The 24292-nt window shown below is 56.4% G+C and overlaps 1 protein-coding gene across 1 annotated transcript in view; it reads left to right on the forward strand.

The window, feature by feature from the left end:
- The first annotated feature begins 2888 nt into the window (after positions 1-2888).
- Positions 2889-24292, forward strand: part of LMOD1 (leiomodin 1) — a 32028-nt gene continuing 10624 nt past the window's right edge. Inside the window, exon 1 of the mRNA XM_082413422.1 lies at positions 2889-3339. Coding sequence (XP_082269548.1) covers positions 3079-3339 — 261 coding nt within the window. The 5' untranslated portion in view covers positions 2889-3078. The remainder of the gene's footprint in view (positions 3340-24292) is intronic.

The following is a 24292-nucleotide window of genomic DNA, read 5'->3' on the forward strand; positions in this document are numbered from 1 at the left end:
CCCTAAGCATTAGTTAATTGCTTCTGGTCCCTGTCCCCCGACACGTACACAGGTTTTGGCCAGAGTTTGGGGTCCCTTTCCCTTCCTCCGTCTGGCACAGCAGTGCTGGGTTTTCTCTGGGGACTAGGCCATCCCATAATCCCGATACTCAAGATGAATTTGTTTTGGGTGGAAGTGGATTCTGAGCTTGGATAACCGTTGCCCCTGGAGAGTGAGTGGGGCGGTGGTCCCTCGCCGCAGGGGCCCAAGTCCTCCAGCCCCACAGGTGATGCCTTTTGGCTTTCAGGGTCTGCGAGCTGGCACCCGGAGCCCGGGTTCTAGGAGCAAGAGGCTTTGGACCGAGTCACGTCAGAAGAGCCAGCTGTTTGGCATCGTGGGACCGAAGCCAAGAACATGCTGGGCTTCTGTGCAGAAACCCTTGGTTAGGAGGCCGGGAGTCCTGCCTGGAAGTATGGAAGCTCTGGCTTTGTTTTCTGAGTTTAGAACCAGGGGGAGGAGACGGCTGCTGAAACCAGGTGGCCCGGGGCTGAGTGACTCCGCTTTGGGAGGAGAAGGAAGAGTCGCTGGGGGCTGGAAAGAGCTGCTTTCAGCTGGCGGGGTCGAGAGGTTGGCTGGGGTGGCTCCAGAGATCATGCCTCTTCTGGGCGGAAGTGAGAGCAAAGGCTGACAGACGTGAGGGGCTGGGGGGTAGACAATTCTGTCCACGCGCCCTGGAGCCCCCAGGCCAGCCCAAGGCCTCGGCGTGCCCACTGGGGGCCACCTGACCCTCCCCACGAGATTAGTGTGTCTCCCTCGGGCTCTAGGCAGTTGCTTCTTGCTCTCCTGTTTCACCTTGCCTTCTAGTACGTGGAGTTGTTTTTTTACCTCAATAGATGACACATTTAAAAGAGAATGACCGCGCTGTAATTATTCTTGCATCTCTCTCCCTGTAGTGCCTGGCCGGGTGGGATATAAACACAGCGCCCTTGAATGAATGAATGAGTGAATGATGAGAACGAGGGGAGGAGATGAGTGTGCAAACACATGTGTGTGCATGCCTGTATGCATGGTTTCTGCTGAAGGACAGACAGGAAGACAGAGATGAGCGAGGAGGGGGGGCGTGGAGAACAGAACCTGGGCCAGGAGAAGAAGTGAGCGATTATGACGCCTACACACAGGGCTTGTGTGCTCAGTGCCCGTCAGGCGCATCAACCGCGTGGCTCACGTGTAATGCTCACAACCATTCTCCGAGGCTGGCCCCAGCGCTGTCCTTATTTTATAGATGGTGAAGCTGGGTCTCAGGGAAGGAGGTGGCTGGGCCAGAATCCCACATCGGCTGAGCAGGGAGCCCAGGACCTAAGCAGGTCGGCCGCCCGGGGAGCCCGAGCTTGAACCGTGGAACCAGCCTCCCTGTTTTGCTCCCCGCGGCCCCTGCACTTCTCTTTGGAGGCGTTTTGTAAACTCTTTTTTTTTTTTAATAAATTGTTTGAAATTACTTGTTTATTAACTGTCTTCACGGATAGACTGTAAACTCCAGGAAGGCAGGGACCACATGGATTTTCTATCCTTAGTTTCATCCCTTGCTCTTGGACCGGTGCCTGCCACGTGGTCTGCACTCATCAGTATATGCTCACCGACTCGCCCACAGACGCCCCGCCTCTGAAAAGAAACAACCCCAGGAGCCCCCCAAGCCCCTCCTCCCCCTTCCCCTCGGCTCTGCCTGCTCCCCTCTGCCCTCCAGTCCCACCAGCCAGCCCCAGCTCCTCCCAGCCATATCCTGAAGCGAGACTAGCCGTCGGTCAACGCCAGGGCCAAGTTTTTCTCCCAGACAATCCCTGGAGTCAGCAAGCGCCGGTGGGTGACTGTCTCTCTCTGGCGTAGGGTGGACCGACACCAGGAAAGATCGAAGCCGCTACGCGGTGTGTTACGGCAGGGCTTCTGGAGGGATTTTGTGGCAGGAGATTGAATGTCCCTGCGCCTTGTGCAGGACAGCAAGAGGGATGAGCAGTGAAAGACCTTTCACGAAACCTGCCAGACCCATTGCAGTAGGGTCTCTCCCAATAGCCCAGAGTTATATTTCCCTGGATTTGCACGTGGTGGGGGCCTGCTGCCCCTCCTGATGCCCCCACGGGAGGTGCCCCGGCAGAGGAAGGAGCCGACGGGACGGAGGGAGGTGGGAACCCTCTTCCCAAGAGCTCGTGGAGACCGACGGCCCCGTCAGAGTTCCCTGACTTCTGCACCTCACACTTTCTTGCTCAAACACCCTGTCAGTTTTTGGTCTGGGAACACAGTGAGGATTTATTTTCTCCCTCTCTCTCTCCTCTCTCCCTCTCTCTCTCTCTCTCTCTCTCTCTCCCCCTCGCAAGAAGTGGCCACGGCAGGCGGGGGCCTCTGATGCTGGGCCCTCCTCAGCAGGGGAGAACGAGTGGGTGGCTCGGGGCTTCTGGAATAGAGTTCTGTCCTGGGGCTGTAGCCACTGGGGAGTGCCCAGCACACTACCAAATACAGTAGAAAGGAGTCAGTGGGGCACGTGCTGACCACAGCGCCGTCCACCCCGGGTGGAGGCGTCACATGTGCACTTGAACAGGGCAGGCCCGGGGCTGGCCGCTCGTGAAGCCCGCGTCCTGTCTGCTTGCTTTTCTGGCTCTCCGTGGCTCTCGCCTGCTTCTGCCAGCCTCTGCATTTTTGTATTATATCTTTTTCTCATTGCGTGGCCCCCTTGTCTTTAAAAGGCTAAATGCTCTGTGCTAAATTTGGTCACACAGCGCTCCAAGATTCCCTGGAATGTCCTCAAGTTTCAAACAGCTCTGACAGCGAGGCAGGCCCGCCCCCGCCCGGGGATTGGCCTCTCCTTCCAGGGCCGGGCCGTCGTGGGGCCTTATTGGCTGCTGGCTGGACCAGCCCGGGTCCACTAGCCCTGGGCTTGGGGAGGCTGCTGCTTCTCCCAGTTCACACTTGGGCACCTGCAGCAGGCAGGGCAGGGGAGCCGAGGTCCTCGACCAGCTGGGGGTCTGCTCCGTCCAGATCAGCTCGCACCCCGTCCCGGCCCTCCAGGACCTCCCCGCAGCCCTCGCCAGAGCAGCAGCCCACTTTGCCAAGATGTCCAAGGTAGCCAAGTACCGCCGGCAGGTGAGCGAGGACCCCGACATCGACAGCCTGCTGTCCACCCTGTCTCCTGAGGAGATGGAGGAGCTGGAGAAGGAGCTGGACGTGGTGGACCCAGATGGGAGCGTCCCCGTGGGGCTGCGCCAGAGGAACCAGACGGAGAAGCCGTCCACGGGCGTGTACAACCGGGAAGCCATGCTCAACTTCTGTGAAAAGGAGACCAAGAAACTCATCCAGAGGGAGATGTCCATGGATGTGAGTGGGGGTGGGGGGGCGGGGGAGGGGGAGGGAGTGGGGAGCGGGGAGACCCCGACGCCACGATGAGGATGCTCTTTCCTTAGAAGAAGAGTTCTTGCTGGCAAAGGATTTAATGTTTCAGAACCGATTGTCATCCCCTGAACTGGCCGTGTGAGCTCCTTACCCCTATTTGCTGTCTCATGAAGCAGAGGTCGGATGTGTTGGGGGGACCTGCACCCACGTATCTCGCGGGGCTGCTAGCAACTTGGGAGCTGGAGGGGACGCCCTTGGGGTGGTCACTGTCGGGTTGGCTCCACCCGGACGCCCACACCTGGCTTTTTTCCTTCCCGTTTATCCCACCCTCCTGGCAGGAAGAGAGACTGGGCTTGCGGTCTCCTGCCAGCCCCTCCTTGTGGAGGACAGCTCGCTTTCAAGGTCTCTGGGCATCTCGTGGCATGTGGACCATGTGAGGCATCAGGGCAGTGGAGACAGGCCAGGGTCTGCGCCTTTGCCCACAGCTTCCGTCCGTCTCATTCCCAGGGGAGGTGAGGTCTGCACTTTCTGGAGGAGCCTCTTGAGGGAGAGCCCCCCTTTTGTAGGTAAGGCCCCTTGGCTGGGGGATGAAGCTCTTTCCCAGCCACCAGGTGCTTTGCCACTGGGAGCGGACAGAGGAGGGGCAGGGGTGACCTCTGGGGAAGCGTCTGCGCACATCTAGGATGGGCTTAAGCAAAGTGGCTTTCTGGGTTTTTCCCGGGTTTCCGCCGTGTGCTCACATGTGGGTTTTCTTGGGACGAAGTAGCCTGGCCTCAGCCGGAGGACGACTTCGCAGACACCCTTCCTCCAGGTCAGGAGTGTCTGCTGGGGAGGCCGTTCCGCTGTGTGCTGCCTCCCCACCCCACCCGCCCCGGACCTCGCCAGCCACCGCCCTGTGTGCCATCACCTGAAACTCCTGTGAGGTGTCCAGCGGGGACACTAGCCGCAGCGCCCGCCGGTGGGCACGCATGGCCCCTCGAGGATGGGGGGCAGGAGCAGAGGGGCAGGGTGGGGCAAGGTGGAGGAGCTGGTGCCCCGGCTCTGCCCCTGCCACCCCGGCTTGTGTTTAAAGCTTTGCCGAAACATTGGTAGGGTAGGGGTCGTTTTGTAACACACAGAAATATCAAATCACTATGCTGTGCACCAGGAACTAACACAGCGGTAGCATTTTAGGTCAGTTACGGTTTATTATCCTGTGGGCAGGGTCCAGATGCAGCTCTGACGTGCTGGGTAGATACTACCACCTTGATGGGAAATGAGAGGATGCGGGACTTGCTGTTGGGACACACAGGGAAGGAAGCAAGACGCTCCCCGGGGGCTGGCACCTCTGTCAACGCCCCACTGGACCCCTGGCACCCAGTCCCCAGGCTCTGAGCCCACAGCTGCGAAGGTCCCCAGAGGCCTGATCCCAAAGCAAGGCGTTCGGGCCGCAGAGCATGTGAGGGGCTCACCCTCACAGGCCTCCCGGCTGGCCAGTTAGCACCAGGTGGACACTTGTCTCTCAGGCAGAGCCCGAGTCAGGGGACACAGTGACGCCTGGTGGGGAAGGCACCCCTAGGCCCTTTCCCTTGGGGAGAGGCTGTCGGTCCTCCCCACCCCACACCGCTTCCTCCCCCAGGCCCTGGGCCCATGCAGCTCGGCGCTCCCGGGCCGTGAGCAGAGTCACCTGTGTCACCTGGGGAGGGGGCGCAAACCCGGGGACGCGGCTCCGTCAGCACCCTTAGCAAAGCTCGAGCCTGGTGCGAACTTTGCTTTGCAACACGTGGTCTGAGGACCAGTGTCCCGCACTGTGACCTGCCTTGGTCTCCTCATGCCCACAGTGAGGGCTGGAGCGTCCACCTCATCCACATCGGGCTGGTTCGAAGCCAAAACTGCAGCTCCAACGTGTCGGCTCCCTGGGTCAAGAAGCCCAGGAGCCATGGGGGTGGGAGGGCGGTGCTGGAGCTGCCTCTAAGCAGAGAGTAAGGAGCCGGCATCACCTGACTTGATGACGGTGTTGTGGGTGCACTTTTTTTTTTTTTTGATTTATTTAATTAATTTATTTATTTTTGTCTGCGTTGGGTCTTCGTTGCTGCGCGTGGGCTTTCTCTAGTTGCGGCGAGCGGGGGCTACTGTTCGTTGCGATCCTTGGGCTTCTCATTGCGGTGGCTTCTCTTGTTGCGGAGCACGGGCTCTAGGCACGCGGGCTTCAGTAGTTGCGGCACGTGGGCTCAGTAGTTGTGGTTCGAGGGTTCTAGAGCACAGGCTCAGTAGTTGTGGCGCACGGGCTTAGTTGCTCCGCAGCATGTGGGATCTTCCCGGACCAGGGCTCGAACCCGTGTCCCCTGAATTGGCAGGCAGATTCTTAACCACTGTGCCACCAGGGAAGCCCGTGGGCATACGTTTTAAAGGATCCTTATCTTTTAAATGTGGACACTAAAACACTTATGGGAAAAAACCTGCTAGGATTAGGGAATTTGCTTTAAAGTACTGCAGCCGGGGGAAGTGGGCAGGGTATAGATGACATGAGACTGTCCGCTGGGAGACAGTTGCTGACGTGTTGAACCTGGTGGTGAGTCCGCACTGTGCTATTATACTCATCTGTCTATTTCTGTGTATATGTTTCAGATTTTCCATAGTAAAATGTTGTTTGTTTTTTTATTTGATACATAGAGACCAAGAGTGGAAGGCAGGCCCAGCTTGGGTCCTAAACTCTGGCTTTTCCTGGGGCGGAGTCCCCAAGGTTCATATGCAGACTGGGTGGGTCTCGCTGTGGAAGGGACCTCGCTCTGCTTCTCCCCCGCCCCCTGCTTCCTCCAGGTCAGCTCCTATCTGTCCTTGGGTCTCAGGTACCACTTCCTCCAGGAGTCTTCCCTGACGTCCCCTGCCCCTGGCAGTGTCGGGCACCTTGCCTGATCTGAGCCCTCCAAAGCCACCTGTGCCAACCCCACCCCGGCCCATCCTGTCCTGCCGTCACATTGTTGCCGAGTCTGCTTTCTTGTGCAGCTGGTGTGGTTCTGGAGAATAAGTGCTCGCTCAGCCTGGTGAGCAGGGGGTCAGGGTGGGCTTGACAGAGCTGACCCCTGGCTCCCCTCCCTCCCGCTAAAGGGGCAGAGCCCTCGGCCAGGCCAGTGTGTGCCATCCCGGTCCTCCCGCCCAGGTGGAAGACGGCCCTGGCAGGTGTATAGCCAAGGGTTCAGTGAAACCCTCGTCCCGGCTCAGGTTTCAGGAACCGGATCCCAACGGGTCAGCCGTGTGTTCTCTTTCCTTCCCAAGTGGGAAAGAAGACCTCCCGCCTGCCTCTCCGTCCTCCTCCCTGGTCTGCCGGGGGCTGGGATTAGCACCTGCGCCCAGGCTGGAGCAGGGGCCGCTCAGTCGTGGGGGAGGAAGCCCTTCTGGGTCCTCCCTAGGGGAAAACTCGAGAACCTCCACGAGCCAGTAGCTGTGGGGCCCAAGCCTCTGAGCTCCCTGTGGTCCCTGCCCCGCAGCCTCAGCTCCCAGCCCAGCATCCGCGGTCTCCCCACGGGGACGGGAAAGCGGAAGAGCCCAGCTGCACCAGCAGGTCCCATTGCCCTTTGCCGTGTGCACTGGGCAGCACAGCTCCTTGCTTAAGGAGATTAACCCCGATGGGTCCACAACCAGAATAGCCCCGGAGGCCGGGCGGAGGGGGCGGGAGAGGCGATGGGGAGGCACCAGCGGGCACCGGCGATGGCCCGGCCAGCTCAGAATCTCACCCTGGATCTGAAAGCTGCCTCTGTCCATCCGGAGTGTGAAAAAGCACACTTCTTAAACTAGGTGGTGGGATCCACGTGTGTTTGTCTTAACTGCTGTTCTTACTCATGTATTATATACTTTCTTCTGTATGTATAGAATATTCAATTTAATGCATTTTCAGCAAGTGAAGCTCCCGCTCCCACCCTTGGGCTGCCCCTGGGCGCTTGCCTTCTCCTCAGCGAGGCAGCGGGGACGCAGCTTGGCTGGATGGGCCGGGCGGAGGGGGAGGCAGGACCATGGAGAACCGAACACGCAAGAAGTGCAGCAGTGCTGGGGGATGCAGGTGGGCGGGGCTGGGATGAGCATCCCACTGACCAAGGGGAGGTTGCTACCAGATCAGGTAGGCTGGGGGCTCGGGGTCCCCAGGCTGAGGCAGGAAGGGGCAAGGGTGGGGCCAGAGCCCGCACCCCCCCATCTGCTCCCATCAGCCTCTCCCTCCACCCAGGGGACTGGAGCATCTGTGTCAGACATCTTGGGGGGTGGGGGGGGTAGTTGATATTCGATGCCTGCCAAGTTGGATAAACAAGAATAGCCTTTCCACACCAGCCTGAGCTTGTTTACCAGACCTCTCCTGGCATAACGGGAGAAGGAAGACGGGTCTGCATTCGGGGTCTGTCCCCCCAGGGCTTGCTGGCCCAGGACACGGGGGTGGGGGGACCCCCCGGTGTCTGGAGCCCGAGGTGTCCAGGTGTGACCCAGCTCCTGTCCCTTGCGAGCTAGAGAACTCGGCGAGTCCCCTCAGGAAGGAAGCACACTCACGGTGCTGAGGACCTTCTGGACCAAAGGCCTCATTAACGTGGCTTCCTGAGTCGACCACGTTACATGTCAGGTGACCTTGGAGGGTTACTGTGAGGTTAAATTGGACCAGGTGCTGAAAGTGGCACAGAGACCTTCCCCTCCTCTCCCTGAATCCCGCAGACTTCATGCCTGGGTATTCGCCAAATCAACTTTTTCTTAATCCCTCATGAGGTTAAAAACTACTGCCGGTGGGAGTGAGGAGTTGATGGATGCGGGGAGAGTGGCCCTGAGTTCAGTAAAGAGGGAGGCAGGGAGTTTAATTACTTCCTGCCCTACCCCCATCCCGTGGCCTGGTTTCTTCGAGCCTCTGCCTAATTATTTTACCCCCAGGCTCAAAGGCTGGGGTGCAGGGCTGGACGATAGTGGGGGAAGGGAGATGGGGGAGGTTTCGGGCCTGTGAACCCTCCTCGTCTCTGGGGTCGAAGGCAGAGAGGACCAGCTGGTCGTCCGGATGCTGTTTACAAACAGCTAGGAATAGAACGGCCTCCTGCCTCACACCCTCTCCCTCCCACCCGCCTCCTGCCTCCCCCAGGAGGGTCCACAGCCCCTTCAGGCTGTCCCATCAGTGCCAGCAGGACCCCGTCCTGACCTGAAAAGTGGAACACCCCGGGCGCAGAAGGTAGCGAGTCTGGAGGTCAGAACAGAGGCAGAGGCAGCTGGACCTGGATTCAGACCCCGTCCCTTTGCCTTTCTGAGCCCGAGATGCCCATCCACAAGATGGAAGTAAAGCCCACCATAGGGCAGTTGTGAGGTTTAGGCAAAATAGGGCACAGAAGGCATGTGGCAGGGAGATTCCCCTGACAGTCCAGTAGTTAAGACTTCGAGCTTCCACTGCTGGGGGCTCAGGTTGAATCCTTGGTGGGGGAACTAGAAGCCTGCATGCCGTGCCATGCAGCGCAGTCAAAAAAAAGAAGGCACTTGGCAGGCGGGGGGCTGGGGGCCTGGAGGTGGGGCCTTGAGCTTTGCCTCGCCCTCACTCTTTTTAGGCAGGGTTCATGGATCATGTCTGTGTTTCTAAGTAGGGAGGCGGATTCCACTAAATCATTGATTCTCCAGCTATTTCGTGAGTTCCCAACAGGCACTTTCTAAACACTGGGAGACAGTAGTAAGATGGAGAGGCGCTTGGCCCTGAGCTCACATTCTAGTGGGTGAGACAGATAATACTCATACAGACCATATACACACATCACATGTAACATCTGTTTGTTACAAAGAATACCCTAGCTTCAGGAAAGAGTATATAACCAACAGTCTTGGTGGGGGGAGATTCCTACCAGGGGTCAGGGAAAACACTGCCCAGAGGTGACGTGGGAGCAGGCCTGGGATGGACTGAGGGATCAGCCACGGGACGGTCTAGAAGGAACAGCAAACACAAGGCCTGTGGTGCTAGCAGGTGTAGCCTGTCAGAGGGCGAGCCAGGCCCTGTAACTGGAGCAGTAGAGCGGGGGATGAGGCCAGGAGTAGGCTGGGTTCAGGTGAAGCAGGGTGGGTTCAGGTGATACGGGGCAGAGTTCAGGTAATGCGGGGTGGTTTTCTGGTGATGCGGGGCGAGTTCAGGTGATACGGGGCGGGGTTCAGGTGATGCAGGGCAGGTTCAGGTGATGCAGGGCGGGTTCAGGTGATGCGGGGCGGGTTCAGGTGGTGCAGGGTGGTTTTCAGGTGATGCGGGGCGGGTTCAGGTGATGCGCGGGGCGGGTTCAGGTGATGCAGGGTGGTTTTCAGGTGATGCGGGGTGGTTTTCAGGTGATGCGGGGTGGGTTCAGGTGATGCGGGGCGGGGTTCAGGTGATACGGGGCGGGTTCATGTGATACGCGGCAGGTTCAGGGGATACGGGGCGGGGTTCAGGTGATGTGGGGCAGGTTTTGGTGATGCGGGGCGGGTTCAGGAGATGCGGGGCCTTACAGGGCAGCAGTGGGAGCTTGGAGTTTTATTCCAAGTGGGGTGGGATGGCATTGGAGGGTTCTGAGCAGGGGAGAGATGTGGTCTGATCTCCATTTTCAAAAGGAAATGTACACACTGCTATATTTAAAATAAAATGCCTTTCCATGAAAAATAAAATAAAATAAAAGGATCCATTGCTCTGCCAGCTGTGGGATGCACAGAGGGCAGGAGGAGGAGGGTTGGGCAAGAGCTCAAGGATGGTTCAGGGAGAAGTGGTCAGATTCAGGAAATACTTCACAGTAGCACAGCCAAGACTGGCTGACGTTTTGGGGGAAAGAGAGGAGTGAGGTGACCCGTCCTGCCTGAGCTATGGGTACATCTGGTGCCGCTTACTGACGTGAGGAGGGGATCTGAGCGGATGAAGAATGCTTGTGCAGCTTAGCAGCCCCCGAGGGCAGCGCTGGGTTGCAGGCGCGAGTCTGGAGCTCAGTGGGGAGATCCCGTTTGGGAGCCCGAAGTGTAGAGGTGACGCTGGAAACCCTGGGCCTGGAAGAGGCACTCGGGGAGCGAGTGTGGGTGAAGAGCCAGGGGCCGAGGACCGCGTCTCCGTCCCTCCCGCGTTTCAGGTGCTGGAGAAGGAGGAGGAGCCCTGAAGGAGGCTGGGGAGGAGGGCGGAGGCGCAGAGCCGTTTCTTAGAAGCAGGTGAAAGGGGCTCATGGCGGCGGGGCGGTTGGGGGGGGCCGCCACGTCTGTTCCTGCTGACAGATTCCGCAAGGTAAGACTCGAGGAGGATGGCGGGGCCGGCGGACGCAGCACACGGACACGGCTCTCTGTTTTTTCTGCATTTTGTTCTAATGGGAAGCAGCTGGAGGTAAACGCGGATCACGGGAGGAGTTTTAAAAAGATGGGCTATGACAGCTGCTGGAGAGGGTCAGTAGAGAGGGAGACCTTGATGGCGGGATGCACTACAGTGGGGGGCTCACCTCCCACACTGGAGGAGGCGCGGAGGGGGCCACGATGCGTCAGGAAGGCGAGTCGGGGGAGGGGGAGGGGAGCTTGGCCTCTCACGTGCAGCCAGGTACCCCGGCTGCTCTGGGAAGACACGGCTCGGCCAAGCGGGGGTGGATTGAAGGGGAGAAGCTGGGAGGCTGGGGTCAGAGGTCAGAGGTTACGCCTCAGGTCCCAAGAGAAATGCTCAGTGCTTCCTGGTGAGGTAGGGACACACAAGACGCCCCAGACATGAAACCCGGCCTTGAACATCTGCAGCAACAGCTGCCAGAGCTGTTCCAAGACCCAGTAGACTGTCACTCCGGGGGGCATTGATCCTCTGTCCCCAAGGCCACCGTGCCCAGCGGGAGGTGGGGGGCTCCGGGCCCCTCGGCATGACTGGCGGTGGGACGAGCCCTGGACTGCAGGCCAAGCAGGGGCCCCGGACTCCCTCCCGGCCCAAGGGTTCACCAGCCGCGCAGCCTCCGATGAGCTCCGAACGTTTGCCAGCTTTACTTTCTTTCATGTTATTCTTGTGTCTTACCTGTATCTCATTGACAAGAGTGGATGTTTCTTCTAGCACACGTCTTTATTGAAATATAAAATACATACAGAAAAGTGTACAAAACACAAATACAGACTTTCCCAAATTCCCACAAAGTGAACAAGAACTAGAGCGCTGACGGCACCGCCCATGCTTCCTCCCCGTCGCCACTCCCGTCCCCTCCCCACGGGGACCCCACCCTGACTTCTAACCCCAGGCTTAGTCTTGCCCGTTTAAAGTCATATATTTAGAGTCACACAGTGTGTGTCCTGTCACTCGTCTGTATGTTTGTGAGATTCATCCATGTTGTCTGTAGCTCTGTTTGTTGTTGTTGTTTTCTACTTTCACCGCTATGTCGGAACCCCTTGTATAAACGTGCCATAATTTATCTATCGTTTCACTGTTAATAGACATATGGGTTGTTTCCAGTTTGGGGGCTATTACAAACCATGCTGTTATGAACACTTTTGTACATTTTGGGGTGCACTTATGATTTCATTTCTGTTGGGGATGTGCCTGGGAGTGGAATTGCTGCCACACAGAAAACACATAATGAAGTTGCCATTTCTTTGCCTGTGAATGGAGGTGATCCTATCTGATTTGGAGTCTCTATGAGGGTGGGGCACACAAGTTTGCAGAATGTCTAACATAACGACTTGCAAAACAGTAGGCATTTAATTAAGTGATAGCCACCGTTGTCATTTCTCCTGGGGCCCATCCTTGAGGGCAGCTGCCCGCTGTCATGTCCTGGGACACATCCTGCCCTCCCACGCGCGCACCAGTCACTCTGTTCAGACCTGGATGCCACAGTGAGGCCCGGGTCAGGTCTCTCCATCCCCAGACTATAACTTTCCCAGAGACTGTGGCCCCTTCCATCCTTGGCCCCAACGTGGACAGACTTCTCATCAGTGTTCGGAGCCTTTCTGGCTTTGCTTATTTTCCCCTTTAGCTTCTCTCTTACTCGGTCATTCTCAGCATTCCCCTCGGTTCTCATGCTTCGGCCCCCACCTTCATCACCGGGCCGCAGGAGACTAACCCTCTGGCAAGTGTGCCCCGCCCCACAGCTGCTCCCCGGACCTGGAGAGAATGACGTCGCGGGTACGTCGTCGGTGCCCGCGGCCAGGCCCTCAGGCTGCCCGGAAAACCTTTGCACAGCCCTCTCTTCTTCCAGAAGGCAGCCTTCCTCTAGGAGCCCTCTTGTCCCAGCTCTCTTTTCACCCTCAGCAGATACCTAGCGCCAGGTTTCACTGAGAAACTTGAAGCCTTCCGGTGAGAATACGTTCAAATTCCTCTTCTGCTACCTGAAAACTTGTAGGCGTCCATGTATGTGATCTTCCCCCTTCCCTCCCATCTCAGCACGGAAAAGACGGCCCTCCTCTGGACCAGGCACTGTTCGGATTCTGTTCTCTCCTGTGTCCTCTGCAACCTTTGCTCCCTTAAACACCGGTTTTCTCTCAGTCAGTCTCTCTCTGTCTCTGCCTCTCTCTCTCTGTCTCTGTGTCTGTCTCTGTCTCTGTCCCTCCTTCTGTGTCTCTCTGTCTCTGTCTCTGTGTCTCTGTCCCTCCCTCTGTGTCTCTCTGTGTCTGTCTGTCTCTGTCTCTGTCCCTCCCTCTGTGTCTCTCTGTCTCTGCGTCTGTCTCTGTCTCTGTCCCTCCCTCGGTGTCTCTCTGTCTCTGTGTCTGTCTTTCTGTGTCTGTGTCCCTTCCTCTGTGTCTCTCTGTCTCTGTCCCTCCCTCTGTGTCTCTGTGTCTCTGTCCCTCTCTCCTCAGCCTCCCTCTCTGCTCTCTCTCCGGCCCCATCTCTCCTCCTTCACAACAAAACTGCAGGAAGCAGCCCCACAGTCACCATCTCACCGCAGCTCCCTGGCCCCTGCACAGACAGCCTTGGGGGGCTGGCTTTTTAGTCCTCGTCCTGCATGCCTCCTCTGCACCATCTGACGCCACCTCGGTCCCTTGGCACCCTGACCAGCCCGCTGGTTTCCTTTCCTCCCCAGCTGCTCCCTCCCCATCTTCCCCTGGTGTCCAGACACCGCTGTGGCCAGGGCTCTGGCCGCAGCCCCTGTGCCCGCCCACTCCCTCTGGCCTAGATCTCCATTCTGAGTCTAGAGCATTCACTTGCCTCTCGTGCTCCTCAAGTGTCTCAAGTTCAACTAGTCCAAAAATAAATTAACCACCGCCCCACCCCGGGCCCGCCTTTCCTCCTCCTTCTGTACTTTGGTGAGCAGGGGGGCCGCCTAGCCCCTCTGCCCATGTCCCGGGTTCTCTTGGCGACAGAACCCTGGTGCGCTGTCCTCCCCTCCGGTCCACCTCCCCAGGCGCTCGGATCACTCGTCATGACCTTGCCGCCCACGCCACCCCTGCCCGGTGGAATCCATGCTCCCCGAGCTGCCAGCGTCTCATCATAGAACGCAGTCTTGACCCCGACACTGTCCTGCGTGAGAACCTCCTCGCTCGCACGGCTTCCACCCCCAACCCACACTCCTCGGCGGCCCAGGGCGCCCTGGGCGAGCCAGCACTTCCCTGACTCCCAGCTACTAATGCTCCTCCCCTTGACTTTCACCCTTCGCCACGTCTACACTTGACGGTGGCCCACAAAGGGGCTTCCTCTCCTTCCTCTGTGCCTGTGCTGACCTGCCAGCCCCCTAGAGGCTCGGCTCCGGTGACAGCCGTGACTTTCCCGCACACGTGGAACGCGGTGTTCCCGCGTCGCCTGTGTCCGTGTTTCCCCGCACGTCTAGAGGGCGAGGCCTGACCCTCACCCAGCCCCGCTCCCCAGCAGTGAGTGCAGGGCCCGGCTCAGAACACATCTGAACGTTGAATGAACAGAGGATGAATAGTTTGCAAATACCCTTCTCGTCCTACTTGACTGGACCTGCAGAAGTTATTTATTCATCTATGCTCTTTGGAGACTACTGGAAAATATGACTTTGTGTCCAGATCCTCAAATGGAGAGAGATTTGGCAGTGATTCCTTTTTTCCAGTTTCTGTAAACAACCACTGAAATCGGTCCACAAGTTTACACCCTACAGCCCCAGGGCTGGGAGAGGTCACTGCCGTATTTCCCCCTCAGTTTGTTCTGGACAGAATGAGACTCACGGACTCATTTTTAACTTGTTCCATTTTTCTTCCTTCTCTGGATCGGCTCTTTGCCGGCTCTCCAGGGACCTGAGATCACAGGCTGACATTTTTAGCCTGAGCCAGTCAAGTTCGCCTGTATCTCGGGGGCCACTGATACACCCTAAAGAGCATATTAATGATTAGCTCCAGACCCAGCCAGCTGGGGCTGTCCGCGCCCACCATCTGGTTTCTCCCCTAAAATATCTGGAGAAGTTTGCGGCTTTGCCTGTAGATCCAGAGAAAGTGCCGTGGCTCCTGCAGAGAACTGGCTCCACGCAGGTCTCCCCTTGGAGCGGGAGCGAAGCCCCGGTCACGGTGTCGCAGGCCCACCTGCGGGGAGGCTGGGGGTCTGAACATGGGGGTGTGATAACCGGGGAGGTCGCGGATGTGCCACTTCTGACCCAGGTAGATGCACACCGGCCCTCCTGAAGGCAGGATTGTGAGGCCGGAGCAGAGCCGGGAGCAGGTCCTTGTAGATAAACGGTCAGCTTTTCTCACCAGGGCTCTGCAGAGAACCAAGCCCTGCAGAAAATTGAGTGACTGTTTCCTCAGTTCTCCCAAAGATGCTAAGTAGCTGGTCCCATTCTAAGTACAGAGGAAAGAAATCCAGTACATACAGTGGACGCCTTAGGGCATTCTCCTGGAGTCCCCTTTGACAAGGGCTGACTTCAGGCCATTTTCCTCGTACCGAGTGTCCCCAGGATGGGTCACCTCCCCTACTCCAACGGCAGAGTCTTCCACATGCCTATCCCCGTGTATTATTTAGAAATAATGTATTTCTAAATCACCAGGAAAGTGTCTACTGATGACCCAGAGTGCGGAAGACGCCAGTGTCCCAGTGGTCAGGGTTCTTTCAGGTCGGGGGGCAGAGAGACTTTCTGTTTTACTCCCCGTCCCTGTAATCCTTGCCTTAAAGGCAGGAGGAGACAGTGGTACACAGAGCACGGAGGTGCTGTTTCTTCAAACAGTGATTTATAATTGTAATGTCATAAGCCTCATTATAGACAATATCAAAACATAGGGGAAAAAGAGAAAATAACCAATCATTCTTTGTCTTATTAGCTAAAGGTGTCAGCCATGGTCACATTTCCTGAGTGCAGGCGTGTGTACACACTTTTCCTTTTGTAGCTGAGATAACTTTATGCACAAACACACATATTCACATACATTCTGTCTCCTGCTTGTTATTATTATTTGCTTATCATATTATAGTAGTCATTTTCCCATGTCACTAAAAATTCTTCCTGAACATCGTTTTCAGGGGGTATTATGGTCCATCGTATGGCTGGGTTAAGCCATTTGCCTATATTTGGACACTTACATGGTTTCCAATAAATATACTTTCCAAGTCCCCAAGTGGATCCCCAGACGCAGGCTCCTTCCCCTGGCCTTTGGCGCCTGTCCCCAGAGAGACTGAGCCAAACCCCATGATAAACACAGCCACTGACACACTTCCCGGCTGAGATTCGTGGCCAGATGGGCGAGACCAACTAGGAAAGGGGAGAAAAGACTCCCTGATGGTTACTCCCAGGGCAGGGACACGCGAGGCTACCCGTGCTCCTTCTCGAGGCTCAAGTTCCTGATGTTGGCACATCTGCCAGGCAGTGCAGCCCAACCCCCCCAGGACTAGTCACCTGCGTGCACCGTGGCAGAACTGGTGTGCCCGGCTTCCCTTGGTCTTGGGAGGAAAGAGTTGTTCCTACTGACAAAGAGAATCAAGCCTCCAGTCTGGGAAATTTCAGGTGTGGGCAGGATGTCAAGGAGGGGAGGGCACTGGTCCGTCCTCCTGCTTCCAAGGCCCTGCCCCAAAGGCGCCCCAAGGTACCAAGTCCCCACGGTACCGGTTCCCTCCCCCAGAAAAGCAGAGGAAGGGTGTCTCAGCTCAGCTGACCCAGGTGAGCGCTCAGCTGCTGTCCTGGGACATCCGCCCACGAGCCCCAGCTGTCCAGGCTCCAAAGGGGAACCTCACGCTTGCCAGCCTGTCCGGGCTTGTGGGTTCCCGCAAACGCCGTCTGATTTCCCCTCCCGTCAGCCTTGCAGTGTAGATGGGATAGACAGGCTTTAACCTGCTTGACAGACAAAGGAGCTGGGGCTGAGGAGGTCACCCAGCTGGTGACCAGGGACGCTCTCGAGCGCCTCCTTCTGACTTCAGGTTCACAGAAAAAGAGCCTGTCTCTCAGCCTCCTTTCTGAGCGCCCCCTCAAGTGGCGGATGCCTGCCGTGCACCCACCTGGGGCAGGTGCTACGCCTGGAACCCCTCTGCGCTCTGGGGCGGGAGCTGGCCCGGCCACCCTGCCCTCGGTGGTCCCAGGATGGCTTCTCCCTGATGCAGACCCAGGGCTCGCTCACCCAGCCTGCGGCCCCAGAATCGCCACCCCGCACCCCCTCCACCCCAGGTCCTGCAGCCGCTGCGGAGGAGGCCGTGGTCTCGCCACTCGCCCCTCCCGGGACACTGGGTCACTAAGGGTCTCTGTGGATCACAGGAACCCTTATTATTTAGGGCTTTTATTGCTCGTCACAAATGGGAATAAACAGAGGGAAGCAAACGGCCCACACGGGAAGTGCAATCACTCTGGATCCGGCACGGGGACCCCTCCACATGGGGCTGACGAGCTGGAGGTGTGGCCCCTGGGAGCCAAGTGTGAGTCACGTAGACTCCCCAGACCTATCGGGAAGAATAAAGTAGCTCACTAGTAATTTTACATTGATCACATGTGGAAATAATTTTCAGATGGGCTCAAAACATGTATTTTTAATTCAAAAAAACACAGGATTTATTAGGAAATCATATCATCAACCCTTCCCGCGTGTGTCCCGAATGCATATCTTCACAGAGGGAAGTCTGACATGGCGTTGGGTGTGTGTGCACATGTGTGTGTGTGCACATGTGTGCATGCACATGTGAGCATATTCTTGGGATGCTGGGAAATGGAAGGATGTGATGGGTTCAAGGTCAAGTTCAGTCAGTGCTTATAAATTCAATCTGCAGGGTTAGTGACTCAGCCCCTGCTAATTCAAGGGCACTGAAACTTCAACAAACACATTATTAAAATTCATTTCACTTGTTTCTTTTTCCTTTGTATTAATGTGGCTACTAGACCATTTAAAATTGCTGGTATAACTCCCATTATGTTTCCATTGGATGGGTCTGGTCTAATACGGTGTTCCGTCAATGGTCCCAGGCACATAGGTTCGTTTTACATTTTCAGTTCTTTATTTAATCTTTATCCTTTAGAAATTAGAGCAAGAGAAGATAAACATGGTACGTAAAATAAGATTTTGTTCAGTATGACCCTCCTTTCATTGTTGGGGTCATAAAGAGCAAGGTCTCTTTTAATTATCTTTCAATTTTTCATTGAGATATAATTCACATACCATAAAATTCAACGTTTTAAAGTGTGCAGTTCAGTGGTTTTTTAGTAACTCACAAAGTTGTGCCACCAGTTCTACTATCTAATTGCAGGATATTTTCATCAGCCGCAAAATAAACCCCGCACCCACTAGCAACTCCTCCCCAGGCCCCCCACCGCCCCCCAGACACTGGCCACCGTCCGTCTGCTTTCTGTCTCTATGGGTGTGCCTGCTGTGACATTTCATGTAAATGGAATCATACAGCACGTGGTCTTTGGGGTCTACTCCTTCTACTTATCATGCTTTCAAGGTTCATCCACGTTGGAGCGTGGCACTTCATCAGTTTTATGGCTGAATAATATTAATCTGTATGGTTACACCACAGCAGCTGATGGATATTTGGGCTGTTTCCGATTTTTGCCCGTTATGAATAATGCTGCGGTGAAGGTGCGTGTACAAGTTTTTGTGTGGACACATGTTTTCATTTACCTTGGGTATATATATTACCTAGGGGTGGAACTGCTGGGTCATAGGGTAACTGTGTTTAACTGTTTCAGGAACCGCCAGACTTTTCCAAGGCGGCTGCACCATCTTACATTCCCGCCAGCAGTATGAAAGTTCCAGTTTCTCCACATGCTCACTAACACCTGCTATTATCTTTTTTCTTTTCTAATCACAGCCACCTTAGTTGGTGTGAAGTGTATCTCACTGTAGTTTTGCTAACCTCAGAGGACACAGGTTTATTTCATTAAATAATGTGGCAATTTACTTGCTCCTATTCCTCAAATCCCTTCCCTCTTCCTAATGCTCCTTCTCCAGAGCTGCAGTATTTATTCTTGTGGTTTCACTGTTGCTCGCACACCTGCCACTCCCAGATCTGCGTCTCAAGCCTAGGTCTGTCTCCTGAGCCGTCGGTCTTACTAAAGCCAGCTCCTTGGGCATTTAACCGTCATCCCGGCCCAAACAGCCATCACCCGACTTCCCACCCACCTTCCCTCCATCCTCCTCGTCATGGTTTTAAAGCATCACCATCTCTCCAGTCAACCGAGCTGGAAGTCCTGGGGCCATTCCCCACTTAACCAAATCTTATTAACTGTCCCCCAGAAATGAGCATAGAATTCACCTCAAGGCAGGCACTGTCAGCCTTGGTCTGGGATCCCATCACGTCCTGCCAGAGCTGTCTCTCTAGGTACAACCTGTCACTTCCCTGCGTAAAAGTGTGTGTTTCCGTTGCCCATCATGTGAGGCCCATGCGTGAATTCTGGCGTCTGGAGTGATCTGGCCCCAGGGCAACGTTCTGGTCTCAGCCCCTCCAACCTGTGACCAGCAAATCACGTGCTTTGCCCGTTTTGACCCTCGCGCTAAGAGAGTCCTTGCCTGTCTCCTGTCCCAGCCGAGCCCTCTGAAGGAGGCCCCCTGGGATGACGCTTCAGTCCCATGTCCTCCTGGCCCAGCCTCCACTGCGTAGACACAGGGTCCTGTACTGGTGGGGGGGCTTGGCCTCCGTGATGTAAGGGTTTGACATCCTCCTTTGCTGCCTCCCCCCACTAGATTTTTTTTCTTTTTAATATTTATTTATTTATTTGGTTGCACTGGGTCTTAGTTGCAGCAGGCAGGCTCCTTAGCTGCGGTTCGTGGGCTCCTTAGTTGTGGCTCGCCACCTCCTTAGTTGCAGCGCACGGGCACCTTAGTTGTGGCATGAGAACTCTTAGTTGCGGCATGTCGGATCTAGTTCCCTGACAAGGGATCGAACCTGGGCCACCTGCACTGGGAGCATGGAGTCTTATCCACTGCACCACCAGGGAAGTCCCCCCCGCCCCCCGCAGCTAGATCTCGACTTCTCTCCCTGCAGTGGAAGGACTAGACCCACCTCCCAGTTGTCCTGGGGCTTAAAGACTCAGCTCAATGCTCAGGCTGGTCCCCAGCTCTGACCCTCCCCACACCAGTGTGTCTCAAACGGAAAGACCCAGCCTTTTCACTCTACTACAAGGGGGTCCCAGCTCCCTTGCACCTCCTTGGCCTCGACTGCGGGAAGGGAGCTGCCTCTGGGAGTCGTGACGACCCCGCAGCACGAAAGAGGGAACTTTCCAGAACAACCTGCAGGTGCCCAAGGCCTGGGAAATGGAGGCTCAGGTGTGGCATTTTCCTGGGGTAAAATCTGCAGGAAGAGTCAGCAGTGGGGGAGGTGGCACTGAAGCCAGCAGTCCCTCAACCCCACGGTCCCGTCTCGTCCAGAGGCATCGGGAAACCCCACACGGTGGCTCGGCGCCCAGGATGGCACAGGTGGCCCGGAACGTGGGGGGTCCCCGAGGCCAGCAGGGCTGTCGTCCGTTCTGCCCTGTCCTGTGGGCATGGGGGTCTGGGAGGCACACCCACCAGACCTGTGGATTATCTGAGGCCCAGAGGGAGCGTGAACTCGGAAACAGTGGAACCAGGATCCACAAAGTTCTGGTCAGACTGGGATGATGGGCTCAGTATAACAGGTGGAAAGAGCACTCAGAGGAGGGGACCTTGTCCCGTGGGACCCTGGGGGCGGAACCAGAGGGCCTTCTGCCATAGAGTCAGCTTAAAAAAAAAAAAAAGGCTTGGCTTCCTCAGGAAGAACTGAGCTCTCTGTCCCTGGAACCTACGTGGTAGGGACATTATAGGTAGGGTTGAAATATTTCATTCCATCCCAGCAAACATTTGTTACATGCAAAGCACTCGGCCAGGCCAGATGCTGGGGACAGAAATAAAGGGCCGGTCCTGCCCTCAAGCCGCTCGCCGTCTAGTCCCAGGACAGCGCAGAGAGGGCTACAGGGCCAGCCACCAGGAGGCGCTCCCGGCCCAGGGCCTGGGCTGCATGTTGATGGACCATTCAGAGGAATTAACTATTATTAACATTTTAGGTAAGAGAACAGTATCGTAGCTCTCTTTCTCAAAAGTTGCCATCTTTTCGAGATACACACTGACTTGTTTGTGCATGAAGCGATATACCTGGGATTTGCCCTGAAATAATCTGAGGGTGAGAGAAACACAGGTGGGCAGACAGTGATGACTGAGCCGCCAGGAGGTCATTATGCTCTAGTTTTGTGAACCGTTGAAGTTTCCCCAAATAAAAAGTTAAAAAGAAGGAGGAGGGGACTTCCCTGGCGGTCCAGTGGTTAAAAATCCGCCTTCCAATGCAGGAGACGCGGGTTCCATCCCAGGTCAGGGAACTAAGATCCCACGTGTCACAGGGCAACTAAGCCCGTGTGCCGCAACTACTGAGCCCGCACACCACAACAAAAGAGGCCGTGTGCCGCAACAAAGATCCCGAGTGTCGCAACTGAGACCTGATGCAGCCAAATAAATAAAAATAAATATTAAAAAAACATTTTTTTAATTAAAAAAAAAGAAGAATGAGGCAGAGGAGAAGGAGAAAGGGGAGGAGGAGGAGGGGGAGGAGGAGGAGGGGGGAGGAGGAGGAGGGGGGAGGAGGAGGAGGGGGAGGGGGGAGGAGGAGGAGGGGGAGGGGGGAGGAGGAGGACAGTCAGGCAGGCAGAGGGGGGACAGGACACTGGGCGGCCTGAACAGCACCTCGAAGGCAGCCAGGCCATGTGTCCTGCACGGTGACTGGAGTGCGGGCAGGAGGGCGCGGGGCACAGACGCGGGCAGCGGCCACGTCACACGGGCCTGTGGGCCAGCTCAGGGGTCTGGGTCTCATTCCAAAAGCCCGGACTCACTGACCAGGTGACACTTCCGAGAGATGGCCCCGGCTGCAGGTGCAGTGAGGCGGGCAGGGGACCAGCTGTGGCCCCAGCACAGCAGTGCAGAGGGTGCCGAGGTGTCAGGAAGGCAGGTGAAGGGAGCAGGGAGGTAGGGCTGCCGTCCCAGGGTCCACTCCGAGGACGCGGTGCCCGCCGCTCCATCCTCCCTCCTCTTTCCCTATTCGGCCCGGCGCTGGCTCCAGAATCTTCAGGACCCGGTGCAGAACTGAAGTGTGAGGCCCCTTGTCCAGGAATTAAGCCGTCAAGGTGGTGACTTGAAGCCTGAAGCCGGGCTCGGGGCCTGGGGCAGAGCATAGTCCAGGCCTCTGTCCAGAAGAGGCGGGAGGGGCTGTGGGAGAGCCAGGCCCCCTCACAACCGGGCAAGAGGACGGCGTGTCCCCCCTGCCACCCCTGGGACCTCAGTGGGACCCAGGGACATTACAATTACCTTTCAAAATACTATGTAAAATTGAGTTGCCACAGAAAGTTGGAATATGAACCCTAGATAACTGGGACGAAGCAATGTCAAAATTGAAGGAAACGATCTCTTACAACTATAAGTACTAAAATTGAGACAAGCTCCTTAAAAATTATTAAACTGCTCGTCTCACTCCCTGGGTCCCGCTGAGGTCCCAGGGGCGGCAGGAGGGACAAGAGGGAAACGCTCACATCTAAGCGGCCCTTTACAGCCTTCTCCAGACTCACTGGCTTGCGTCTGCCTGGGACGAATTGCAGGCACTCGGGGCAGCCGAGCCCGGCAGACAGCAGAGGGCCAAAGCGACTTGTTTGTTTCTACCGTGTGCTTTCCCAGTTTCTCCAAAAATGGGGTTTGCTACAAGCTTCCCACCCTGAGTCACCAGACCCAGCGGCCAGAGACAAGTCCCTTAGGTCCACAGAGACACTGCCGCTGAGCCTTCGGGGCAGAGAAGATCCACCACGAGACCCTTCTTCCGCCCTGGAGGTGGTTCCTTCACAGCCTCACACGGCCCTCGGGGGTCTGGCCAGGGCAGGCCCAGTGCAGCCGTGACCCACCCCTGACCTGGCGCTCCCTTCCCTGCAGGGAAATGCCGGTGACCGAGGACAGGCCCCTCCCTTCTTTGCGGGGCTCTTGGAGCTCATAGGAGGAGACAAGGGCCCCAGAGTCGCCCCCGTCCCCGCCGGCAGGTGGCCTTCCCCTGGTCAGCACTTCACGTCTCTTTCACACGAAGTCCTTGCCCTCGAGGACCCCAAGCAGCCAAGGGGCAGAGTTTGGTGAGGAGTTCGGTGCAGGGGCTGAACCACCGAGTCTCCACATCACCCGCTTTCCAGAAGACGCCGGCCCTCCCTTCCTCCACGTACAGGGCAAAGCGGACACAGAGGCAGCCTGGCCTCACGCTGGACGCCAGCAGAAAGTGCCCTGTGTCCCGGGTTCACAAACCACCCCCCATCCCGGGAGGTAAAGAGGAACTGTTTACACTGGGGTGGGAGGCGGCGCCTGAGCCCCCCAGCCCTCTGCGCAACCCTAATATTTATCACTGCGCTGACCTCATAGTCGCTGGAGCTGGACCGGGCAAGGGTCAGGCTCCGTGGTGGGTCCTGGCACAGCGCCGCTGGGCTGCGTGGTGGGGAATCACCGCCCATCTCTGTCCCTATCCACCCCTCCTACCTGCCGCTGACCTGAGGGGTCTTGGTTTTTTGTTTTGTTTTTCTTTTCCCTTTTTCTTGCTATGAAACTGAAATATTTAAGGACAATTTTCTTTCCTTTTCTTTTTCTGAAATAACTTTTGTTTTTTCTTATCATAAAAGTAATCCAGACATTAGATAACTCAGACATTACTTTGGGGGAAAATTTAGATTGCTACCTCCTAACTTACTCCAAAATAAATCCCAGCTGATTTAAAGATCTCAGCTAAGATCCCTCAAGGTTAAAAATTAGGGTAAGAATTTACCAGGAAAAAGGAGGAAGAGCTTTCCACGTAGTGAGAACATCGTCGCAAAAGCCCACAGTCTGGGTCCCTCGAAGGCGAAGGCAAAGGCGGGGCTGGCGGGAAGGAACGCAAGTTGGGGTGAGGTCTTGGGAGTCAAGGCTTACCCTGGGGGACCGGGGAGCCACCAGAAGGTTTCAGGGAAGGGAGTGAGTTGGCGGATCTGTACTCCAGAAAGGTCCTGATGCTGCAGCGGGAAGAGTGTCCTGGCAGAGAGCAGGCCAGTGAGAAGGTCTGCAGTGACCCAGGTGAGAGGTGACGGGGCCTGGACCAGAGGAACATTGGTGAGGGTGGAGAAGGTAGTGTGGAGGATGCGGCCTCATCTGCCTGTGGGAGGCGGGGTGTGTGTGTATAAAACTGTCTTTTGTAAAATAGGTCGATTTCACAGCCGCCCCCCGAATCCCTTGGGATGGGGAGCAGGGATGAGTGAGGCAGAGGGGTCCCTGCTGCTCCCCACATGCTATTCCACCCCTTCTCATCAGGATGGATTTAGGGACCCACCCACCAAGATGGAGCAGGTGTGGTGGCGGGGAGAGAAGAGGAGTTTTTGGGGTGCGTTGGGGCTCGTAAGCTGAGATGTTCATTAGATGGTTGGATACTAGGGTCCGAACCTCCGTAGGGGGTTCTGGCCCGGAAGTACAGCTTCAAGAGACACCAGAACCTAGAACCCAACTGATGCCATCAGAGTGGACGAGGTGACCCAGGGAGAGTCTAAAAGAGCAAATGAAGGAGGCTTCAAGGAAAACCTTGAAAACACCCACGTTTTAGGGGCAGGCAGAGGAGGACGGCCTGGGGACTAAGAAGGAGCTGCCAGAG

The sequence above is a fragment of the Balaenoptera physalus genome (assembly GCF_965194825.1).
Source record: "Balaenoptera physalus genome assembly, chromosome: 1".
NCBI classification, from domain to species: domain Eukaryota; kingdom Metazoa; phylum Chordata; class Mammalia; order Artiodactyla; family Balaenopteridae; genus Balaenoptera; species Balaenoptera physalus.